The sequence below is a fragment of the Fistularia commersonii genome, chromosome 4 (genome assembly GCF_037954325.1).
Source record: "Fistularia commersonii isolate RoL2024-O1a breed Wild chromosome 4, RoL_Fcom_v1.0, whole genome shotgun sequence".
Classification (NCBI taxonomy): Eukaryota; Metazoa; Chordata; class Actinopteri; order Syngnathiformes; family Fistulariidae; genus Fistularia; species Fistularia commersonii.
The window spans coordinates 20567266-20592153 of NC_141287.1; the positions used below are offsets into that span (position 1 = coordinate 20567266).

General features: G+C 41.6%; 1 protein-coding gene across 3 annotated transcripts; it reads right to left on the reverse strand.

Moving 5' to 3' along the window:
- Window positions 1-765: 765 nt before the first annotated feature.
- Window positions 766-23650, reverse strand: trpm2 (transient receptor potential cation channel, subfamily M, member 2). Of its 3 annotated transcripts, XM_086145940.1 has the most exons (33): window positions 23133-23650; window positions 21050-21123; window positions 20774-20939; window positions 20519-20699; window positions 18896-19059; window positions 18489-18669; window positions 18314-18375; window positions 18025-18225; window positions 17841-17943; window positions 15058-15179; window positions 13550-13921; window positions 12937-13065; window positions 12730-12859; window positions 12491-12636; window positions 11662-11774; window positions 10264-10362; window positions 9921-10146; window positions 9534-9652; window positions 9307-9439; window positions 7598-7769; window positions 6241-6421; window positions 5958-6139; window positions 4775-4907; window positions 4617-4704; window positions 4371-4452; window positions 4138-4289; window positions 3977-4038; window positions 2626-2655; window positions 2448-2534; window positions 2278-2356; window positions 2102-2203; window positions 1761-1874; window positions 766-1670 (listed from the first exon to the last, which is right to left on the reverse strand). In XM_086145940.1, the coding sequence occupies exons 1-33, from the start codon at window positions 23238-23240 to the stop codon at window positions 1554-1556; spliced, it is 4410 nt and encodes a 1469-aa protein (XP_086002066.1). In that variant the 5' UTR covers window positions 23241-23650; the 3' UTR covers window positions 766-1553. The 3 variants fall into 3 exon arrangements, 1 of the variants encoding a protein (XP_086002066.1); XR_015106078.1 differs by lacking the exons at window positions 766-1670; window positions 1761-1874; window positions 2102-2203 and having other exon boundaries at window positions 2305-2356; window positions 3996-4038; XR_015106077.1 differs by lacking the exons at window positions 766-1670; window positions 1761-1874; window positions 2102-2203; window positions 2278-2356; window positions 2448-2534 and having other exon boundaries at window positions 2751-4038.
- Between the last annotated feature and the right edge of the window lie 1238 nt (window positions 23651-24888).

A 24888-nucleotide genomic window follows, 5' to 3' on the forward strand; every position in this document is an offset into this window, starting at 1 on the left:
TATTACTAGAATGCCAGAGGAATATTGTTCAATTCAAATATTAGGGAATCTATTGCATTTATGCTCATTCTGGTAAAATGACCTTCAATTGATGCGGAAGCTGTTCGGGAAGATCAATCTGCATGCATTTCAAGTCATTTTGGAGACAACAGCTTGAAAAATGATGATGTAAACACCTGAAATGGGCAGAAAACAAATATACAGAACAATAACAGAAAACAAATTCTAAACAATGACCTAAAAATGAAAAGCGGAAAATAAACAATAGTTAGAACCACAATTCATTTTGGTGATATTTCAACCAGAATTTTCTTGTCAACCCTTAATCTGAAGGGTTTAACAACGCACATTTCAACACACGAATATCACGGATTGAATCAGTAAACAGTACATGTGATCTCCGTACCCAGAATAAGAAGCAGAGTGAAAGCTCTTCCTTATTTTTTTCTTAAATCTTTGCAGCATTGGCTAAAAATAGCTCGTATATTTGACTTGTCACAATGACGCCGCGTCGCCGGAGATGAGCAGGGAAATTAAGAATGACAGCGAGGTCTGATTCGTCGTTCAAAAGCACAATCCTTTCGGTTTGGTGCCGAAACTTGCACGTCTCGTTTCAACGCCTGGAAAATGTGGAGAAAAGTAGATACTGTGGAGGTTTTCCACTCGGATGGGCGGGGAATCGATACTGCAGCCGAACCAGTAGGAGCTGCAAGAAACTCATGCAATGTTGCACGACAAGTGCAGGAAAACACAGTTGAACAGGGTTGGGAAAAACACAAACTGCGGGTTTAATACGCAGGCGTTCCAGTCTACCTTAAGAAAAACAATGAGAAGTGAAATAATAGTAGTTTGCAGTCATTCAAACTCACTGAAAGCAGACATGTGACATTTTGATTAGTTATCATACATCCCATGATATATCCCAGTGAAACACAAATCCATTATTGTCACCCGACTGTATTCCAGCATCAAATAAGACTGACCAGCATTTCAGAGGTTTAGAATATTCACAGTATTTTACGTTCTTCCATTGCATAAATAGACGACAACGTTGCAGGTGGTCAAGACCGTTTCATCAATTTTAAAGTCTATTTTTAGAATAATACCTGACAGCTTATATATTTTATCAGTGTTCAAGTGTATGTGGGACAAGTGCATGTTAGAGATGGTTCAGGGGGCTCACTGAGCCCTCTAGTGGGTAGATTCTATCTATTCAAGAGTTTCTCTACAGTTTAAGGCGAGCAGTTAATATACAGAGCACATAGATTATTTAAACACATTAGAACAAAATAGAGAAAAATATTCTAAATCAAAACAGTGGCCTTACATTTCCAAATAAATCTTTGCAAAAACTAGAAAAATAGCTACATACATATATATATATATAAATATATAGATGAGTTTATGGTCATGTGACACCTGATAACTTACATGAAGCAGCATTATAAAAGCTTAAGACTCTTAAGTGCTTTCAGTGCAGCTGAGTGAATGTTGGAACTGAACAAAAGGCCGCATCAGCAGATAAACAGAAGCCTGTGGACGGAGAGGTTGGATCACCACGTTCCGTTGCGCAGCTTCGCCACCTGCTGCAGAGCGTCTCTTTGGTATGAGCAGAGCCTTGTCTTGCTGCTCACTTCCTGCCACTGAAAGGCAGCGGGGCTGCACGCCACCTGAGATGACGGTGAAAAGTAATGCACAGTATATTCAGAAACAGCGATATCGGCCGGGAAACGTGTATTTTAAAACAATAAAACAATCACCATGCTGTTAATTTGGACCACATCCTGGTCCGAAGCGACGTGGAGATTGAGGACGGTGGTTTCCATCCACGCGTTGTCCGTGTTCCTGCTGTCGTCCATGTAATTTTTGTACACCTTGACAAAGCGGCGCATAATCCCAGACTCAAAAGTTTTCTTTATCACGAACTGAATAAATACAGCATATCTCACACGGCTTAATCACATTCCATTTACTATTTTTGTCCTATTCGTTCTTATTTATTTTCAGCTGTAACCGTTGTGGCGAAGAATCATCTGTCTAATATTTTGCTTTTCAAATTAGATTTGTACTTGAGATCCCGCAAAGTGCGGAACAAACCTACCGATACTCCTTGATCGATCATTTTCTCGATTTTTCCAAACAGCATCTTCCCCATGACGTCCTTCAGGGACTCTGGCAGGCGATCGTCCGACGGGACGGATCCCTGGAGGTTCATTGTGACAACTTAGCCGACAATCTGTGAGCGGAAGAACGTCGGCCGTCTCAAACCGGACTCACCCCGGGAAAAACCAAAGTTCTTTGGAGCTTATCTTCCGCTGCTAGAAACTCCAAAACGGTTCGCTCGCTGTCTTTCCAGCTTAAGGACGGGATGAAAAAAGTCAGACGATCATCGCCGCGGTCACGGGTTTTTGCGGAGCTCGTTTGCGGCGTGGATTGAAACGACCTACCGTGTCAGCGCCAGGTCTACGTGCCGGTTTGGACCCAGATGGCCGAGCGAACCCCGGCCCCTGATGCCGGTCCTCCCTGCCGGGTTTCTAGTGACAGGCAGGAAACAAGATACATACCAGACATCAATACATGCTTGTAAGGTTACTGTAATTGCCATCAGAGAGCCTGGTATCATACCTGTAATTATCTACGGCGCCGCTCTCTGATCTGTAACGAGAGAGGACGGATTAAATGAAGCTGACGGCGGAGTCGGACTCTGAGGCGAAAGGGGTCAAGCGCACAAGATTTCTACGTAATCTTACCATGAGAGCATGTGAAACATCACGGTATGAACAGCAACCCCACCAGTCTGCATCCAAGGTGATTTAAAGAGGAGCGAATCGTTCTGGTTGGTTTAAAAATCAGTTCCAAACCAGATGCATGAAACAGGCCGATCTGAATACGGCTCTTCTGGAGGGTTTTTACGGGGTCAGAATGGGGTTCAGGGTTCGATGAATAAACACTGAAAAACCAAAAGTCCAAGGCCTTTTTTTTTTTTTTTTTTTTTAAACACGGTTCTTATCTTGATTTAATACGTTTCCGAAATGCGTGAAAAAAATCTGCTAAAAGTAATACCGTATTTTCTGGACTATACAGCGCACCTGTAAATAAGCTGCATCCGCTCTATTTAAAAAAAAAAATGTAAAAAAAAAATATACAAGCTGCACCAGGCTATAAGCCGCAGATATCTATGTTGAAAAAAATGATATTTACTGCATTTTGTACTGTAAATGTACATGTATGTACCTGAACAGATTCTCTCCGAACAGCGCCTTTTAATGCGGCAGCAACTTTGCTGATTAAAACCTAACAGATAACCGGTATTTATTTACCCTCATTTCTCCTGTGTTTGAAACCACAAGTCACTTTAATCATCTTGGCTGAAACCCATTTGAGGATTTGAAAATAAGCACCAGTTCGTAATTTGTCGTGCGTGTTCTATCTGCTTTTTATCTGCTCTTTCTGCTATTCTTCTATGCATTGATTTATACGTCTTATCTTATTTTGGATTCTACTTCCGTCCCCTCGCGGTGGAAGAAAAACCTACAGAATAGCCGTGCTTTTGTTTACGCCACGTGGTTCAAAACCTAGGAAAAAAGTAGCGGCTTATAGTCCAGAAAATACGGTAGTTACTAATATATTCTGACCCCATAAACATGTGGTGTTTTGATAGGTATTAACCAAAAGACTTGGTTTCTTTCAGATTATCGAGTTTATCCAGCAGCTTATTGTTTTTCACCCTCTGAATCAAGGTAACGTTCAATTATTTGTTTTTTTTTTCGAAAAGCACCTCTTAACCACTAAGTGTATTCCCCAAACCCCAGTTTATCAACTCCTTGTCTGAATGTTTTCATGACTCTGACACAGTAAAGACCATAATAAAAAAACAAATTGTTTGAGCATGAAGGCTTCATCTTTGGAGTCCAAATCATTTGGACAGTAACGCCTTTTGTTTTTCGTGATTTTTTTTTAAATCATCACAATGTACCCTTCTGGACGTTCCCCACCATTTTCGGGATGGTAAGGAGGGTTGTACGAGCTGAAGCTGACCTAAATATAAATCGGGACATGAAGAAAAAGAAAGAAAAAAATCAGGAATTTATAATTTGACGGACTTAGGCTCGGCAGCTGGTGATTTATGCTAAATACCTCCCAGGGCACCTTCTCCTCGGGCACGGGGAAGCGAGTCACCGTGGCGTTCGGGTAGTGAAACTGACGTGCGTTCACGTGAAAGCCGCCGCTCTCTTTGGCCGATGTGTTTCTCAAAGCTTCGGGAGACTCGTCGGCGGTCGTGCGTAACGCTGTCGGGAGCGGGGAGAGGTTAGTGTCGTGACAAACCGCGGTGGTTATGAAAATGTCATTTTAGTAGCATCGTGACAGACTGGGTATTTGCATTCTTGCTGAAAAGCCCCTGGATCTCAGACTGTCCATAATCCACTGCAGGGCTTTGGATGACTGGACAACCTGGAAAGATGAAATAAAAGTAGGTCGAATATCTCTGGTGACCGTTAATGCAATGCTGGAGACGATCAATCTCTCCCAAATATCATTTTTTTTACCAAGCCGATTTGAGAATTCAACAAACGCTCGGGTACAACGTGAGGAGTGAATCCAAATGAGGTCACAACCTGCTCCTCGAGTTGGGCCAGTCTTTTGCCGATGACGGCAGAGCTCGTCCCCTCTTCTCTCTCCAGCTGGTCAGCGATGGCGGTGACCCTCAAGAAATCGGAAGCCAGAGTAAATGCCGATTGTCGACGTTGGGTTTGCATTCTAGTGAGATCTTTACTTTTGTGCCGTGTCCAGGATGCGTCGCTCCATGGTCTGACTCTGTTCCTGCTGAGTGGACAGCAGATATTTGTCCTTCATCAAGGCCTCCCAGGACAGCAGCTCCTCTTCCTCCACGTCGGGAAGCTCGTTCTCTGAAAACCAGGCGATCCAGATTGTTTCACGAAATAAGCGATCTTTGGCAATATTTAAGTTGCCATCATTGCTGGGTGGAGAGTAGTGGGCGGACTGAAGTTGACATTTAAAAACTGCAGGTCCTCTATTTTCTGTCCATATATTTTTTTTTATGGGTGTTAATATTTGTGTGCAGGAAACAGTTGCAACTACGTGCGCCAGCGCATTTGTTAGTCGGTGACAGATTAGGACGAACTGGCTGTTGCAGATCCGAGGAGTGTACGGCGCCGCCTTCGGGGGCTCGTCCTGGGTTGTGATGTGTTTGTGCGCCGACAGATGTTGTGCGTCTGTTTCAGCCCAATGATCAAAATAATGCTAACGTCAAAATGTGACACATCCATGCTAATGTTCCACACATTTGCTAAAATGACAATAGTCTCTCTTTCGTCACAGTTGGCAAACTCATTTTCAGCAAAGGCCACATCGGCGTAACGGCTGCCCTCAAAGGGCCACGTGTGACGGTAACAGTATAAATGTAATGTAAAATAAACGTAGCTACTCCTTAATGTTAAATAACTCTGAATTTATTACTCATTAAAATCCAAAATGTTACGTACGCATTTGCATAGATGTAGAAAAAAAACAACATATTTTTACAAGTTGCTCAGTTACAAAGCTAGCTTTCACTGCTGCAGTGTTTTTGAATGCAGCTCTCGTGAACAAATTCCGCCGCTGTCGTAGTTTGACTTTTAATTTTGTTGTTTTTCTGGAAGGCTATCTTTGGTATACTTAGGCGTCAAAACACCGTGTCGTCGCCTTCCCATCTGTGTCGACTTTTCTCTTCCTGGACATTTAGGGATCGTTTATATTTCTCAATTCCACTTGTAGAAAATAGCATGGATGTGGATACACTGCGATCTAATGGGCGGGATGCCGTCACGGCATGAATTGTGGGAAATGTAGTTGACGGTCACTAATCAGACCTTTTAAGACGTTCTCACGGGCCACGTCAAATGACGTGACGTGTCTTACATGCACTGGAATACAGACTCGGATAACACGGCACTTACTGAACTCTTTGTATTTAAAGGAGGGGCTGCACAGCAACACGTCCCTGATGAAGAGGTGAACATGGCTCAGGATGATAAGAGGAGGAGGTGCAGCAGGGCGACTGTGATACTCCTTAATCAGCTCATATCTTTGGAACTTCCATATTCTGTCCGTGTTGTCTTGCACTTCCTCGAATGTAAAACTGCACAGGAAGCACAATAGGAAAGTTGTCGTGCATTTAAATGAGAACACCTTCGGAGGATTCGTTTCACACAGCCGACGGCCAAATAGAGCAGAACCTACTTGAAGATGGCTATCAGCAGGTTGAGAAGCAGTATGTTGGCAAAGAGCAAGTAAACACACAGCATGATGATGGTGAGCCACTGGGGGAAGGCCGGAGTTTGGTTTTCATTCAGCACCGGACATTTCGGCCTCAGGGGATCGGAGCCATTTACGGTGCAGGAATTCATGTCAAAACCAGCATCTAAATTTGTTGTCAGAAAAGGAATTAGACAATCGGTCTATAAAATGCTAAAAGTACACTTATTATTTGTTACTATCGATGAATACAAGAGTGTCTTCTTCTTCTTCTTTCGGCTTTTCCCTTCAGGTGTCGCCACAGCAAGTCAACTTTCTCCATCTAACCCTGTTCTCTGTATCCTCCTCTCTCACACAGACTACCTTCATATCCTCTCTCACTACGTTCATAAATCTTCTCTTTGGTCTTCCTCAAGACCTCTTGCCTGGCAGCTCCAATTCTAGCATCCGTCTACCAATATATTCACTATCCCTCCACTGTCCATGACCCAACCATCTCAGTCTGACCTTCTCTCCAAAACATCTAACATGTGCCGTTCCTCTGATAGACTCATTCCTGATCCTCTCCATCCTGGTCACTCCCAAAGAGAACCTCAACATCTTCATCTCTGCAACCTCTTGTTCTGCCTGCTGTCTTTTGGTCATTGTAACAGTTTCTGGTCCATACAGCATCGCTGGTCTCACCACTGTCTTGTACACCTTTCCTTTTATCCTCTATCACATAGTACCCCTGACACTTTTCTCCTAAGTGCTTGAAATCCTCCAGCTTCTTGATCTCCATTCCCTGAAGCCTCATTGTTCCACCCGAGTTCCTCTCATTCACACACATATAGTCTGTCTCACTGCGACTAACTTTCATTCCTCTCCTTTCCAGAGCATACCTCCACCTCCCTAGATTTTCCTCTACCTGTTCTCTGCTCTCACTACAGATCACAGTGTCATCTGCAAACATCATGGTCCATGGGGATTCCTGTCTAACCTCATCTGTCACCCTGTCCATCACCACTGCAAACAAGAAGGGGCTCAGAGCTGATCCTTGATGGAGTCCCACATCCACCTTGAACTTCTCTGGTACCCCTACAGCACACCGTACCAGTGTCTCACAGGGAGCATACATGTCCTGCACCAGTCTAGCATACTTCTCTGCCACTCCAGACTTCCTCACACAATACCAGAGCTCCTCTCTTGGCACCCTGTTATATGCTTTTTCTAGGTCTAAAAAAACACAATGCAGCTCCCTCCGGCCTTCTCTGTACTTCTCTATTAGCATTCTCAAAGCAAATACTGCATCTGTAGTACTCTCAATGAATACAAGAGTGTATTTTGTCAAATTTCTGCTCACAGTCTATATTTGAGGGAAAGGTCCCAAATATGATGAGATATGGCTCGTAAACGGCCCCTCGTACAATCCAGTCCAGCCGATGGTCGTTGTGGATGAGGATGCCTTGTTTGGCGACACCGTACGCCACCACCCAGATGCTCAGCAGGAACAAGAAGAAGAACATGTCCATCATCTGCAGGACAGTTGGACTTCGGTTATCAGCTTGAAAGAAACTGAACGGTGCCCGAGATCATTTACAGGCAGGTCCCTTTTACGGATCTGGGATAAAATCACGCTTCAGGGCGGATTATGCCGAGCTACAGGTGGCAGGAAGTAAAGATCATCTTAAACTTAGATGATCTTTGTATATATGAATATATATTGGTAAGCTTACTTTTCTGACTTGAACAAGCCATTCAGAGTACAAACAAATATAATCATAATGAAATCCTTTCTACAACTGGTAGTGAAATGTCAGTGTTGGTATCAGTTGGGTTTCATAGCCTGCTTGCTTTCTGGTTTTCACCGTGAATTTGCTCTGCAAACAGTTGTGTCTACAAGAAAGTTAATGTTCCTTGGTCTTTTTTTCTGTGAAAAACATGAAAAGGTCATTTGGTTATTATTTATTTCATTAATAGTGTTATTTATTTCATTAATAATGATGTTATTTATTTTCTGATTTTACTTTTCCTGTCAAGATCCCAGAAAGGGCTCATTTTTGGTTATGCGTGGCTTTCTGGAAAACAATAAATGTTTACGTTTAGACACCTCTGCGATCGTCACACTTTTTGTTATTTGGCCCTCGCAGGAGAAAGTTTGGGGACCCCTGATCTAAATCATGCAAAAATCTAATTATATATGCAAAAAAAATTTGTGTGGTATTTTTTGAGATACAGGCAGCATTTTAATTTCCCTGTACTTTTTTAAAAAAAAAACAAAAAAACACAACAAACTTCCAACATAAAAACAATTCATTTCATTCAAGTTCCCAATGCTTTATGGAGTGTTTTGACGCTCTGCATCTTTAATGACAATCTGGACTGCGGAAAGAATCCCAGGTGCCAAACTGCCCTCTATCCAAGACCTGCACTGCATTAATCATTTTATTTATCTAATGACCTCATCTTTGCACTTCCTCCCCAATCACCATTATTATGTGGATTATTACCTTGCAACTTAAACAGAAGTTGCACTTTGCCCTGTGTCATATTCTTGTCAACGCGAGCTGAATGGACCAATAAGGCAGATTCTGACTGCGAATTAACGGGCTGAAGTGTGGCTACATTTACGTTTAAGATAATATTTCATCGCATTTAGTCAGCTTTTTCTTATATACTGCTCAAAAAAATAAAGGGAACACTTGAACAACACAATGTAACTCCAAGTCAATCACACTTGTGTGAAATCATAGTGTCCACTCAGGAAGCAACACAGATTCATTTTGACTTGTTTTAAGGACATTACATCAAAGTTGGATCAGCCTGGAGTTTGTTTTTACACTTTAATTTTGAGTGTGATTCCTAATCCAGACCTCCATGGGTTGATACATTTAATTTCCATGGATCATTTTTGTGTGATTTTGTTGTCAGCACATTCAACTGTGTAAAGAGCAAAGTATTTCATAAGAATATTTCATTCATTTAGATCTAGGATGTGTTCCCTTTAAATAAAGTGTTCCCTTTATTTTTTTGAGCAGTGTATTTGCATGCGACCTCTGTCAACGTCCATACCATCCTTCTGACGATGATGATCTTTGGGCCCAGAGTCCTGCTGATGGTGAAGATGGCCATCAGACGAAGGCAAAAGACCATAAAGTCGATGCAGAGGAGGACTTTACCGGCGTAGAACAGCTTTGTGGTCAGCCTGAGATAGGATAGACGGTGTTATAGAGCGAGGGGGTGGCGGCGGGTCAGACACCTCTGCTGCTTTACGTTTGTCTGGGAGGAAGGAAACCTACCTGAACGCAAGGCCGAAAACAAAGAGAAGGATGGACAGAACATCTAAGATGTTCCAGATTTCTTGAATGTACATTCTGGTTTTCCTTCGAAAGCCAAAGCCATCTGGATCATAAAACAGCTGAGATGACAAAAAATCCATACGTTGATAAATTCGGGGATTACGACAGTTCCGTCAACTTGCGGGAAAAATATCAGCGAGGATCAGACGATGAAAGCATGTGCCCGGAATGATAAGAATAAATCCCTCACAATGTGTCCACTAAGTCCCAACTCCAACTTGAGGTTTCTTTATGGCTTGTTTTGTTATTCTTCCTTTACGCTACTATCGGAAGACATGTCGTTAAACCGGGAATACATCTCCACCGCAGTTACTACCCGTCTCTCACCTGCCGAAGCTCCTCGCACACCAGCGACAGCAGCCAGACGTACAGCAGCAGCTCGCCGACGGAAGGCGTGGCCTGGAAGTCGATCATCAGCACCACGGCGAACAGGAAGAGGAAGGCGAAGTAGGACACGATGTTCCAGTAAAACTTGACCTGGGGGGCGCCGTAGAAGCTGACCAGTCTGGACCACCAGCCGAGGGGCTCCTCCTTGCCCAAGTCCCAGGAGTACCTGGAAAAGAAAGGGTCCACTTAAAGCTGCGGAGAAGGAAACCGTTTCTTACTTTCTCTGAAACCGCGCATCGTCCAAGACCTCAGAGAAGAGAGGCCTCGTGTAAATACTACTCACACGTTGTGAGTCTTGGGTCGAAGAACACCTCCGGTTACGCTCTCCATCGTCCTGATATCCTTGCTCCTCTCCGCCTCCCTCTGGATTAATTTGTCACGTCTAGTGTTGAATCACAGGCATCCATCAGGAAATGCAAATATGAAAATTGCTGGAGATTTGATGCAATTTGATGAGCTAAATGTGCACAAATAAAAAAATAAAATAAAGAAAATCTCCTTTTCGACAAACGAGTGAGGTCACATTTGAAAAACTATAGTAAAAAAAAAAACAGTTTGTGCCAAATTAACCTTGTATTTCTTGTGACTTTCAGAAAATACAGGTGCGCATTTTCTTGGTGATTGTATTTTGTCCCTTGTACTGCACTTATGAAGGTGTTTCATGAATACATTCATTGATAATAATAATAATAATAACAACAATAATAACAATAGAAAAAACAATGACAACAATAATAATAATAACAATAATAATAACAATTACAATAATAACAAGAGAAAAAAACAACAACCATAATAATAATGATGATGATGATGATTATAATAATAATTAAACAATAACAATATTATTATACCAACAATAACCAACATTGTTTTTCTTAGTTTTTAATTGTTTTCCTTGTGGTATTGCTGGCAATCTCTTATTTATCCTACTTCTAAATGTCTAATTTTAATATTTGGAAAACAGTATTTTATATCCATTGAGGAGGGTTGCTTTTTTTTTTTCTTCTTTTTTTTTTTTTTTTTTTTTCTTTAGATCCTCGGCTCAAGCAAATGTGTTTCAAATATGATATTTCTTTTAAAGCCACCAGTGTCTGATGCCCTTTGCCTCTCACCTGAGGCCAAAAGAATTCATCTGGATGATGAATTTAAAGCAGAGTTACGGACGGCAACCGTTCGGGTCAAACCTTACGAAAAACCAAGTGTCCCTCCTCTATTTAGATCTATTTTTACTAAAAATGGTAAAAACCAATACAGAAATACCGTCTGACTTCTTCCTTTCAATGAGCCTTTGTCTCTCCTTAGTTTTTATACTAATATAAGGGCGGTTTTGCAGAGAGACCTGCCTGATGTCGTCGGCCTCATCGAAGTTTAAATTTCATCCGGAGGGATATTACATTCTTTGTTACTTAGAGACTTAAGAGGAAATCAATAGTGCTCTCATAACTCCATCGCTACACTTGTTCACGAGAGAGGAAAACCAAAACCGGCTGTGGTTTTCCAGGAACGATTTGCATTACTCGTTTGCTGAGCCGAGCAAAGAAGTACAGCTTTCCGGTCGGGGCTCGGCCATCCCGCGGATTCTGAGCTTAGATTCAGCTCGAACTTCACATCTGAAACAACTCGTGGCGTGTTTCCCGGGGTGAATAATCAAGTCCGGGCATCTGGGCCCTCAATAAACCTGAAAGTCAGGAAGCCGGTGTAGATAAGCGGGAAGATGATCATGCAGATCAGCACTCTCCATACTGGGTTGTCCACGGAGAGTTTGCCACACCAGATCTGGGTCAGAAGAGCCTGGAAGAACAAGGTCAACCTGCATCACCGAAAGTTCGGGGAAACAGATTTTCAATGAGATATGAAAATATTTTAAAATTCAGGGAGATCTGCTTGCTAAGATAAGATAAGATAAGATAAGATAAGATAATAATAATACATGGGATTTTTATAGTGCTTTTCATGACACTCAAAGACGCTTCACAAGTAAAAAAAAAAGATAAAAAAAAAAAAAAGATAAGAACAACTTTATTTATCTTGAAGGAAACTGTTGTGCCAGAGTTTCAAGCAAAACATAACAATAATAGATAATAGTAGGAAGGGGGGGGGGGAATAAGAAATACAATAAAATATAAAGTGTCAAGGTTAAGGCTATCAAGTGTTTTAAGGTCTTAACAAGTACAAACATTTGAATATTCCCTTCGGCTGAAGAAAGAAAAATTAAAAAGTCTGATAGCCTCAGGTAGGAAAGACCTCTTGTGGTGTTCAGTGGAACATAGCAATAGATGGGATTTGTGAATTAATTATTTTGACATCTTTATTCAGTTTATTTGTTTCTTATGAAGCTTGCAATACATTAAACATAAATCTCTTTTTAAAATGTTTGTGCACATTTAAAACTGAAAAGGTTGACTTCTTTTAAGAGGTTTAAGAAGAAGTGATCTCTCACTAATTAACCAACCAGGACCGATAAATGAAAATACCGTGGACGTCAACGGCGAAGATGTTTGCCGCACCTGAACCCCCGACTGCGCCACGAAGCTTTTGTCATCCGCTTCCAGCGCCAGCCTCAGGCACGTCGTGCCGCCCCACGACGGCGACATACGCACCAGCAGCTTCTTGGCTCGCTCTTCATCACTGTTGTAACACTGGCTGAACACTCCTGAGACACACACACACACACACACATACGACCAAAAGTGAATCTCCCTTATCATGTGTGTCTGTAAAATAGCAGAGCCGGTCATTTTTCTACCGATTGCATGTGACTCGTAGAAACTGGCGAGATGTCGCATGTCCACCGCCTTGTCCACGTCGCTTCCTTCACTTGCCATTTTCTTCAGGATCTTGCTGGCGGCCAGAGCGGCGGAGATGCAGTCCGTGCACTGCGCGGACACACAGATGGGCCGATGTAACTCAGCGGGATGTTCCCGAGGGCCGCCTGTGCGAGCGCTGAGGTTACCTGCTCCCAGGCGATTTCCGCCAGCTCCTTATTGTTCTGGACGATGGCCCAAAGAAAAAGGTCTCTGGCCGGATCTCCCAGCGCGTCCACGCTGTCCACCTTGAGAGGAGCTCGGGAACTTTCGGACGGCTGGAGGGACGGCGGGGGGAAGCCATCGTCAAGGGAAACGTCTCTTACTCTTCATTATTTGACTACAACCCCCAGTTTTTGGACTATTTAGTCGTCTATCTACTGTGTCGAAAGCCTGACATCATCCTGAACTTGCTGCCTTTGTCTTAAACCCTTATTGAGTTGAGATGAGAACAGCTTTATTTACCCCAAAGGAAATTGTTGTGCCAGAGTTTCAAGTAAAAACATAACAGTAACAGATAACAGTAGGAAGGAGGAAGAATAAGAAATACAATGAATATAAATTGTCTTAACTGTTAACTACAAAGATTTGAACATTCCCTGCGGCTGAGGGAAGAGGAATTAAAAAGTTTGATAGCTTTTTGATAGAGTTGAAGGTCCTTCAAGCCGTGTACTGTCTAAAACAGGTATTCGGCTAAATAAATAAAATGATGCTCTCTGAGTTTCCATTCATTATTTACGAAAGCATTAGTCGGAAACTTACTGACGCCGCGTCATCCGTAGGCGTGCTGAGGCGGCAGGTCGTGTTGGATTGAGGATAGAGAGGCCGGGTGAAACTTCCCAACAAGTGGCGCACTTCGTCCGACACGTGGCTCAGGAAGATGCCCTCTCCCCGCTGGTTATGAATGCGATCCGTGGGGTGAAAGAACCTCCTCCTCCTGCCGGAGAGGCTTCGGACCCGTTTGGACAGCTTGCAGAGGAAGAAGCAGGCCGGCAGCTGTCTGTAGAGCTCACACAAAGTCTGCTTCTTCTGCAGGAAGTCTCTCAGACTCACGCCGTTCTCCAGCAGCAGCTTCACAAACGCAGGCTTGTTGCCCACCAGAGCTGAGAACATGGCCCAGTGGAGGTCGCCGGACTGGAGCGCGAGGACCACAACACTCTCAGCATCCAAGCGGACATTGTTAGGAGAAACACAACATCTTCATATTCAGCAGAAATGTGTCTGCTGCTTCTTTATCTTACAGTGACATTTCAAAAATACGTAGGGGGGTTTTAATCTGACAAGGATTATACTCAGAAATTAATAACATTTAATTGTAGGAGATCACAAACATGCTCCCTCCCGACTGAAAGATAATATACTGCTCAAAAAAATAAAGGGAACACTTGAACAACACAATGTAACTCCAAGTCAGTCACACTTGTGTGAAATCATAGTGTCCACTCAGGAAGCAACACAGATTCATTTTGACTTGTTTTAAGGACATTACATCAAAGTTGGATCAGCCTGGAGTTTATTTTTACACTTTAATTTTGAGTGTGATTCCTAATCCAGACCTCCATGGGTTGATACAATTGATTTCCATTGATCATTTTTGTGTGATTTTGTTGTCAGCACATTCAACTGTGTAAAGAGCAAAGTATTTCATAAGAATATTTCATTCATTTAGATCTAGAATGTGTTTTTTAAGTGTTCCCTTCATTTTTTTGAGCAGTGTATATTCTTATAGCACAAGTAGTTTTCGCATTGATTTATTTTTTTTGTTTCAATTAAACGTTTTTGTTCATTTCAAATAGATATGCATTTCATGAATATATTGAATTTGCAAAATATGCAAATTTACTGTATTTTTCTGATGTTCAAGTCATAAATGATGTGATCGTGGGAGTGCCGTCACTTTCGAAGCCCATGCTAGCATGCGATACCACCATTTTTAGGTCACCGTTTTTTTTCTCCCTCCAGTCTACAAAGCTGCATGTTTAAAGATAATTTTAATTTTTCACTTCTTGGCACTGTTGCATTTTCTACTGCATGACAAAGTCAGGATCGACATCTCAAGCCTGTCTTTCCAATTTACGTATTGGTGTAGAAACCAGATCATGAAAACAGGGTTATCTTTACCGCAGAGAAATATAATAAATAGTCATTTTTGGAGAATGCTGGTCATGCAAACCAACATTTCACAGGGACACTTTTCACATTTCTTCACACGCTTGTTTCAGGGGAAAGTTCAGAGAAACTGAAGTTAGTTGTATAGCCTGCAGACTCACCTTCCACTGGCTCTCAACAGTGAAGATCTCACTCGCTGCCATGTCCACGCGGTTCCAGGCGATGGCCAGCTCCAGCTGCCGCTTCCAGCCCTCCTCTTTCAGGGACTCGCTGGCCCGCGAAGCTGCGGAGGGGGATTTACAGCTGCACCGTTTCTGCGTTTCGTTTCCATTGACTCGCTGCTGCAGAGACACTGCCTTATACTTCTTTCAGAAATTCTTCAAAAAGAAGAGAAAAAAAACAAACAAACCCAACAAAGGCGGAATAGAAATACCGACACGCCCTTGTATCCTCAAATAAAATGTTTTGTGACATGTACTGTTGAGAAGTGTGATGAATTATGAGTAGAAGCATGGTAGCACAACCTGATGCTTCAATGTGAAAATAGTCTAATTTATCTTGCAAAGAAATGTACGCAGGCTTGTAGCATGAGTCGTATTTAAATGAAAAATACTAACCTAAAAAATATTTCGTCATGATTCCCAAGATAAAATTTTATTTAGTTTTATAAAATATGTACTTCCCAAATTGTCTGAGCATGTTTTTGCATCATCTCATTTGATTGTCAATTTCTAGATAATCATCCATTTATTTTTGATTTTTTTGATCACGGTCAGTTGAAGTTAAAATCACTTTCTTTTAATAGGATCTTTCATTTTCCCGCCTTCTTTCCGTCATTATCACGTGATTTAAAGTGATTTTTAAATGCGTTTGACTCGTCCGATGTTTTTAGATCCCTATGACAGCCGGTAGGAGGAGGGTCAAAATAAACAAGAGGGATGAATTGCGATAAAACGGTAAAAACAAAGACGGGGTTTTTCTTGACGTTTTCTTGCGAGGAGATTCACAAGCCTGTCAGTGATTTAATGAAGGACAGCAACGCGACATGATCGGAGATGTGTACTGGTGTGCAGTCCAAAGATCTCGGCAGGTTGAGCAGAAAAAACAGAAAGACCATCGCTTTTAAAATATGAGGAAACTCTCGGCCCATGAGAATCCTTTAAGAGCTTACGCTAACATAATGGGTTTCATCGTTCATGATCATCTGGAGAATCCGACACCAATTTCCTCTTGGGTTAAACGTCTCATCCTGTGCTGTACTTCATCTACAATGACGTTCTCCACTTCTGTGCTATTAAGTTATTTCTCTTACTGTTTTTCTGTGGTTCCTTTACAATAAGCGTCTTTGCCAGAGTGTTTCTCAATGTGTTTTTCAGAAATTCGCTAATGTGGTTTTTTCCTTTAGTATGTTGACCCTGCCCTGCCCTCTGTCACTGCCCAGTTTCACTTTGTCTTTTTTATTTCCCAGGTTTTCCCTCATGCCGACTGTTCTTGCACTTCTGCATCTCATTTTTGTTTAGTCTCCTGTTTGTTGATGGCAAGTAATTAGTTGGCTCCGCTTTTTGCTGCGGAAATGCTTCTCTTGTTTTGGCTGCACATAAGTAGCAAAATCAGACTTTTAGCCACCGCCCCCCCCCACATACTGTTTTTTGTCATACTTTTTCGAGCATTCATATTGTTCTGTATTGTAGCTGTTCCCTACAGATCACGATGTCATCTGCAAACATCATGGTCTATGGAGATTCCTATCTAACCTCATCCGTCCAGCACCACTGCAAGCAAGAAGGGGCCCAGAGCTGATCCCTGATGGAGTCCCACCTCCTCCTTGAACTTCTTTGTTACCCCTACAGCACACTGTACCAGTGTCTCACAGCAAGCATACATGTCCTGCACCAGTCTAACATACTCCTCTACGACCCCAGATTCCTCATACAGTACTAGAGCTCTTCTCTTAGCACACTGTCATATGCTTTTTCTAGGTCTACAAAAACACAATGCAGCTCCCTCTGGCCTTCTCTGTTAGTATTCTCAAAGTAAATACAGCATCTGTAGTACTCTTTCTAGGCATGAAGCCATACTGCTGCTCACAAATGCTGACTTCTGCTCTCAGTCAAGTTTCCACTATTCTTTCCTTATTACTCTTTCCCTTATTCTTGAAGATGGGCACCATCACATTTCTTCCCCATTCTTCGGGCATCTTCTCCCTCTCTAAGTTGTTGTTGAATAATCTAGTCAGAAATTCTACCCCTCCTTGTCCTAAACACTTCCACACCTCCACAGGTATATCATCAGGACCAATTGCCTTTTCAATCTTATCCTCTTCAATGCCTTCCCCACTTCACTTTTACTAATCTCTGCTACTTTATGGTCTACAATGGTCACCTCTTCTACCCTTTCCACTTTCATTTTCCACATTCATCGGTTCTTCAAAATACTCTTTCCATCTTCCCATCACTCTTCTAGCATCCGTCAATACATTTCCCTCTCTATCCTTAATCACCCAGATCTGCTGGACATCCTTTCCATCTTTATCTCTCTGTTTCACCAACCTGTATAGTCATCGTACGCCCTTTGTTTTGCCTTTGCTACCTCTATCTTTACCTTACACGGTATCTCCTTCTACTCCGTATTTATCCTCGACGTTAAGTGATGTAGCGAAATATAAGAGTTGAAGTTTGTTCAGCCTGGTGTCTAGCTCACCTTTAGCTGTCATATTTCGTGTAGCAGATGATGTATATATCACAGTTATTAAGATTACACAGCGATAAGGATGTGAACATTTAAATTCCACTTAAATTCATCATCACCCCATGTAGTTTTTATACATTATACATTTTGTACATTCATTGTCCATCTGAAATATTGCACCCAATCAGATTGCACAAGCTAAATGTATGAATTCTGCACCCTGTACTGTGCTTTCAGTCGCTGAAGACGTTCCTACCTTTAAAGAGTGCTTGAAGAATCGCCACATCCACATCAAGATGCTCATTCTCGCTTATTCTGAACACAGTAAGCAGGTGAGACATCCTGATAATGTCCTGAATCTTGTGACAGAAACATTGCAGGACACAGGGTTAGACAAAGACCAGGAAAAGCAACAATCCTGGTTCACATCATCCAGTTACCGTCTTGGTCAATTCTAGGATCTTTCGCTCATTGAAGCCGTTGCACTCTGGACCAAAGAATTTCCTCAACAATTCGTGGATCAGACCGATGGTGACGACGGTCACCGATTGCCCTGCCACATGCGCAATCACGTCGGCCATTCTTCCAGAGCCCTCCAACACCACGCAGGGTGTGTCGTTCAGCATGGCGTTGTAGATGGTCTGTGAGGAGAGGTGCACACACAGCCAGCCTTACACTCCAGACAGATAAAGTTCAAGAACTGAGTGAAGCAGGAAACTAAAGACTTACATTCAGGGTACCTATTCCTCCATCTAAAATCACACACACTACCGGGATGGTCGTACCAATCTCTGGAAAAAAAAAAGTCGATAACAGAAGAGGGGAGCGGAAAAAAAAAAAAAAAATCAATATCATAAACAGCTTCAGATTTAAGGTGATATGAGAAGCATCGGTCGCTTTTAACTTTTGTTCCCGAGATGTTTTCCTGAGATGCATTTCTCCAGCTGGCTCCGCAGCTTGATCTCCACCCCGTAGCTCCCGTGTGTCCCATTGTCCACCAGCAGGAAGTGGGTGTGGTTGTTGTCCAGGCAGGACAGTCGACCTTGGCTCTTGTCGTCCATCACATAATGGGCTGGGAAACAACCCTAAGAAGGAGTACAAAGAAGGGGAAGAAAGATAGCACCACGATGAAAACAGCATCCCAAACGGGAAAAATAATCATAAAGTCATGTTGTGTTACAAACCTATAAAACAATTCTAATGTGAGTAGGGGATCAATGACACTATTGCGTTTTGAGTGTATTTAAATTTAATTTCCTTGATATTATGATCACTCTCTAACACAGAGTGAAGTTCATGGGTTCGTCTTACCTCTGGATTCACCAGAGTGTCCCTGTTGTGTACAATTCCCCACGTTGCTATTCCAATGGTTATGATCTTGCCCTGCCTGGAGCTGCTCAGAGAGTAATCCCTCACAGCCTGGCCTACATGCTTCATCACGCCTGTGTTGGTGCCGCCGGTGATGATCCATGCACCTGAACACAAAATGCAATGCCAATAAGTTGTCTATATGTTTGCACAAATCAACAAGGGGATGTGTGTAAAAAAATATGATAAAAGAGATAAAATCCTGAGTCAGCCCAGGTCAGTGTGTTGCCAACTACTGGAGTTAGTCAATCCACAAAGTGAAACAGAAATTTAAAAAGCGAGTATGCAATCTGAAGATTTATTTTGTCTTGAAACCTTCCAACAAATCTGCTGCACCTAATGTCAAGGCTGGCGCTCCAGCCAGACCAGGCGTGGGCAAACTACGGCCTGCGGGCCACATCCGGCCCGTTGGTCTTTTTAATCTGGCCCGCCAAAGATTTGTACAGTAGTCATACTGGATGTGAATGATTGGATCAATGAATGTGGGAGCTCAAACAGGAGATTATTACATTTTTGGAGCTACTTGAGAACACTTGAGAATGTTCCTGAGCTGAATGACACAGATTAGCTTTGTGATTTAGCCTTTACTGTGAACATACTGACACACATGAATGATCTGGACTTGAAGCTACACAGGAAAAACGGTTTGTGCATGAAATGCAAGCAAACGTCAAAGCCTTCAAAACCAAGCTGGTTTTATCTTAAAGCAAATATCCGACAAGTCTGACATGTACTGTTAGCTGATGCGTTTTTTTTTTAAATTTTTTTTTTATGTATCATTTCTTGTGCTGACCCGGCCCGTCCGTCAAATTTTAAAGGTCAATGCGGCCAGACGGGTATTTCGCCATCAGATGGCCAAACTAATAATATCACAACAATACTTTCAACTTGGGTTTTACTTATTTTATTGCCTGTTTATATATTTTATAGTTATTTTATTGCCTATTTGTATATTTAATATATATTTTATTGCCTATTTGTATATTTAATGTATATTTTATTGCCTATTTGTGTATTTTATATATATTGTCTATTTGTACAAATTTATATTTGTATTGTCTTCCCAGGACTACAGATGGAAATTAGCTATGAGCTACAATCTGGTACAAACATCTCTGCCTCTGTGCTTAATGTATTTGTACACTGTCCTAATAAACTTTTTAAACAAACAAACATAAACAAGCCTCTGAGCCAAAAGGTTTGCATTCAATTGGTTCTTTGGAGAGTGATTGGGCCCTGGACCAATCACATCAGCTTATTTCGTGAGGGGGCGGGTTCAAGGTGAACGCTGGCCAATAGCATTGAAGGCGCGGCGCCGTGTTTACAAACACTCGATGGTTCAGCCCAGTTATGCTAATTCCAGGATCAGGATAGTTTAAGTGCTTTAATTAAAAACAACATCAACAATTCAATTTTTTGCTTTGAGGAGTTTCTTAGTTTGCTGCATTTCTGTTTTATCCACCAGTCCCGCGCTACTTCATTTCGGCCTTATTTTTTCATTCAAGCTAGCATCGAAACGTCTGTCATAACTGCGGTCCTGAAACTGACACACACACACACACACACCTGTTGTCTTGGCCACCTTAATGAGCCCTCTGTGAAACACGTTCTTCAGACGGGCTTTCAGGTGGAAGTTCTTAGCTCCGCCGGTCACTGAGATCAGCAGGTTGGGGGGAGAAAGTTCCCACTGTTCCGTCAACAACTGGTAAAGGACCTCCGGGCTGCTGTCCACGGACACTCGGGCGTACTGAGATAGGAAAAAAAGTGTAAAAAACGACGGGATAAAGCTTAAAAACGAAGCGGGGAAGTAGCGAAACGCACCTGAGCCGTGCGTCCAGGAGCGCCGAAGCGGATGCATCCGTACGCGTCGGTGGGTACTTCACGGGTGTGCTCGTAACTTTTCCACTCCCCTGCTGTGTCACCCGTGGGGCGGACGGCTTCGTCCACATGGTCGACCATCGAGTAGCCACACTGACACACATTCTCCCTGCGTGAAAAAAACACGCGAATTGACACGCAAGCACACGCACATTTGCACGGATAACGCGGTGAAGCACAAAGTAACGAGCTCGAAGAAGGACCGTGAACGCAACACACCTGCATCCAGGTTTGGAGACGCAGCACTCCTTCTTGCGGATGTTCAGGCGGATCCACGAGGAGAAGGCGTGGAGCTGCAGGGACGGAGACACGCAAAGGGGTTTCACGGGTCTGCGGATTAAACTGTGAATCCAACTTCTCCCGGTGTCATCCATAACGGAGAGCCGCCGGTTTGATTGTGCTGTCTCACGGTCTGCGCCGCACAACTGACGTCGTCAGAGAGAGAGAGCGCGGAAAACCTAAACAAACGACCCCCAACACCGCCTCCGACAGCTCCATGACGTTTCAAATATATTACAATATATTTCAAAAATTATAAATAAAATAAAATAAAAAATATGTAATAATAAATAATTTTTTGATAAATAAAAAATATGTATAAATATATGTCTGTGTTTAATATGTAAAACATACATATATTAATTTTATGTATTTATTTACAAACTTCTATATATATATTAAAAATTATGAATACATACATTAAATGTATATGTATATATATAGATACATTTTATCTATACACATAAATATATATATTAGTTTCATGTATTTATTTCAAATTTTTTCAAATGTATTTTATTTCATTCAAAATGTCATGGAGCTGTCGGAGGCGGTGTTATATACTTATCATATATATAATACATATATATATATATATATATATATAATAAAAATAAATAAATAGATAAATAAATAAATAATACACGAACATTCATATAAATATATATATAAATTTCATGTATTATTTATTTACTTTATTTCTAATATATTTTCATTTATTTTAAAAGTGGAGCTTTCACAGACGATGTTGGGGATTGGGGTCGGTGTATATATATGTGTGTATACACAGACACACACACATATATATATATATATGTGTGTATATATATATATATATATATATATATATATATATATACACTTTATATACCCTCCTTGAATCAGAACTTTTAAATGAGGCTCTTTCATTCGGTCATTCATTTTTTGCAGGGACCAGTGAATTTATTGACTTTTTTTTTTTTCATATTTTTGCATTTTTTTCAGAATCAGTAATAAAAGCATTTGTTCCCGAGGGGCAACCGTGGGGCAAATGGAGTTGCAGCAACAAATTGTGAACATCAAAGAATATAATAAAAATATATATATACTGCATATATCTATACATAATCTATTTATATATATTTTGTATATATATATATATTGTGGCGGACACAAAGGGGTGTGGTCTCTCACCCCATGGAACTAGGGGTCGGGGGGCGTGGTTAAGCCAGGTATATATAGACGGTCCCGGATGTTCAAGTTTCAGTGTTATTTGTTGGTGTTTCAATAAACATTCAAATTCCTCTAACACCTCCGCCATCGTTCATCGCCTGAAACACCACAATATATGTATATTATATCTATTTTTCCAAGACACCTGTCTCAATATCATTTCCGTTTTTCCTCCCCACATCCCCTGCTGGCCAACTGTTATTTCTGTAACCATTCCCCTCATAAGGCATTTCTTTAGTTTGTTTTCATATTTTTATATCTCATTTTCTCTTGTATACATATTTTACATAGTACAATTTAGGGATGGAGTGAAAGAGGACATGAAGTTAGTTTGTGTGAGAGAAGAAGATAGAGAGAACAGGTTTAGATGGAAAAATAAAGTCTTCAAAGAAACAATAAAATAAAAACAATAAATCCTTACTAATTGCTTACACATGTCATGATTATTTGTGGGTGTTTTTTTGTAGGAAATAAAATTAAAAAAAAAAAGGAATCTGCTATGCAAGGCGCTAACTAGGTCAACCTGGGGTTACGCGTCTTACCAGAGGACAACTGGCCAACAGAGGCCAAAGTCCAACAAAAGTTGTCAACTCTTGCCAATAGATAACAAAAATAATTCCAGGGTGAATCAAAAATAAAATCTATTTTCCTCTTATGATGTACAAAGTTATGCACCGACTGCAATCTTATGCGTGATTTGGTTCCGGTCATCGATCGTCGACGTTTCTATATATTCATCGAACGAACTCCAAAAAAAATGTCCAATTGAGACTTTGAAGCCTTCAAAACGTTCAAACTCGAGGAGACTCACCTTCCTGGTGTGCTGCCTGTCCTGCTGCTTCTCATCCGTCTCTGGCTTTTGCTTGGACTCGATGTCCGATTTGGGTTGCATTTCCAAATTCGACAACTCCACCGTCATCGTGTCTTGCGGAGGCGAGACAGAGACGTGAGAAAGGCTGCAGTGTTTTGGTCGTTTCCTCCCGATCTATCGGACAATCTACATAGTGGGACTTCAATCCCATGACATGCGTCTTTGTTTTGCTGATAAATGAGCCGGTCTGTTTATTTATTCTTTTTTGCAGAAGTGTCTTCCTTCATAGACACTTCTGCTATTGCAGCCCATCTACTATCAGTTCCATATATTGGAGCTTTTGCGCAAAAAGCGTTGGGTCCTCGAGGGCTATGAAAGCCTCGATATTGGCCGGCCCTTCTTGAAAAGGTCCTCTCTCTGGAAACAATTCCCTCAACCTGCGATTCTCAAAGTTCACTGCGTTTTCATATCATTACCCACTGTGATTGTGATTGACGTGAAGCTGCACCTGGAAAAGCGACAACTTTCACCCGTGACTTATTTACAAAACAGTTGATGTTCCGAAACAGGACTTGTAGGCTACATTTAGTTTTTTGGTTTTCGTCATAACCATAAACTTCCTTACCACTTTCAGTTCTTCATTTGCAGTGAACAAATGACCAAAACAGCATGCCGTCCCCTCTGCTCGTCCTGCTGATTCTGTAGAAACGCTGTGTTTCATTTCCTTCTCCGGGTGTTACGGTATGAGTTGCCTGGTGACACTTCCACGGCCGGGGATCCTGTTACTGATCATGTGACCCTTAAACGACAAAGAGTCACAGCTTCTCGTATAATCTGTGTTCCCGTCGATATGAATCATCATTATAAATCATTCTTGCCTTGAATCTTTCAATCTTGACCTCAGCACCTAAGAAATCTCCTCTGGTTTTAGTGTTAGATAATTAATAAGTAGTAAAAAGGGATGTTTTTCTTGACGGGTGCGTCCAGATCAATAGTTTCCAACACCTACCGCAGGCATATTCATCTGGGTGTTCTTGGTTGAGATTAATTTTTCATTCGACGCCGACAAACCTCAACTTGGACATCAAGATCAGACCGGTTTCATAATGTACGGAGTCGTAATCGTTTTGTTGCAGGGGAATTTCTTCTCATGCTCAATAATGTGGATTTTGTTTTCTTAAAAAAAGGAAAAAAGCGGATTTTTTTTTAAAATATTTCCTCCCCGTGACCTTCATGTCACCTCAGATCATCACAACGAAATTTTCTGTCATGACTTAACAGAAATCCTTCAATGTTCCAACACTAATCACACAACTTTTGCGTAACCGCCTCATTTATTGTGTGTATCTACTTTTTCTTTTTTTTGAGAATACAGAATCCACCAGAAAATGTATTTCAGCTTAATCTTAATTGTCAATAGGCTGATGAAAACATGCCGATTCTGGGCGCTTCAATTTTATGGTTGAAGGGTTTAACACATGATCAGTAACTAGATAAAATTGAAAGGATCAAGAGGACAAAGTGGTGGAAGCTGAAAAGGGAGGAGTGTTGCATGGTTTTCAGGGAGGAGTTGAGAAGGGGTCTGGGTGGTCAGGGTGAGCTTCCAGATGATTGGACAACTACAGCTAGTGTTATCAGGGAGACAGGTTGGACAGTACTTGGTGTGTCATCTGGAAGGAAAGTAGAAAAGGAGGTTCATGGGTTAGAGCGGTCGTCCTTGGAACCGAACATTCCTGGTTTGATTCCCGGTTGCTCC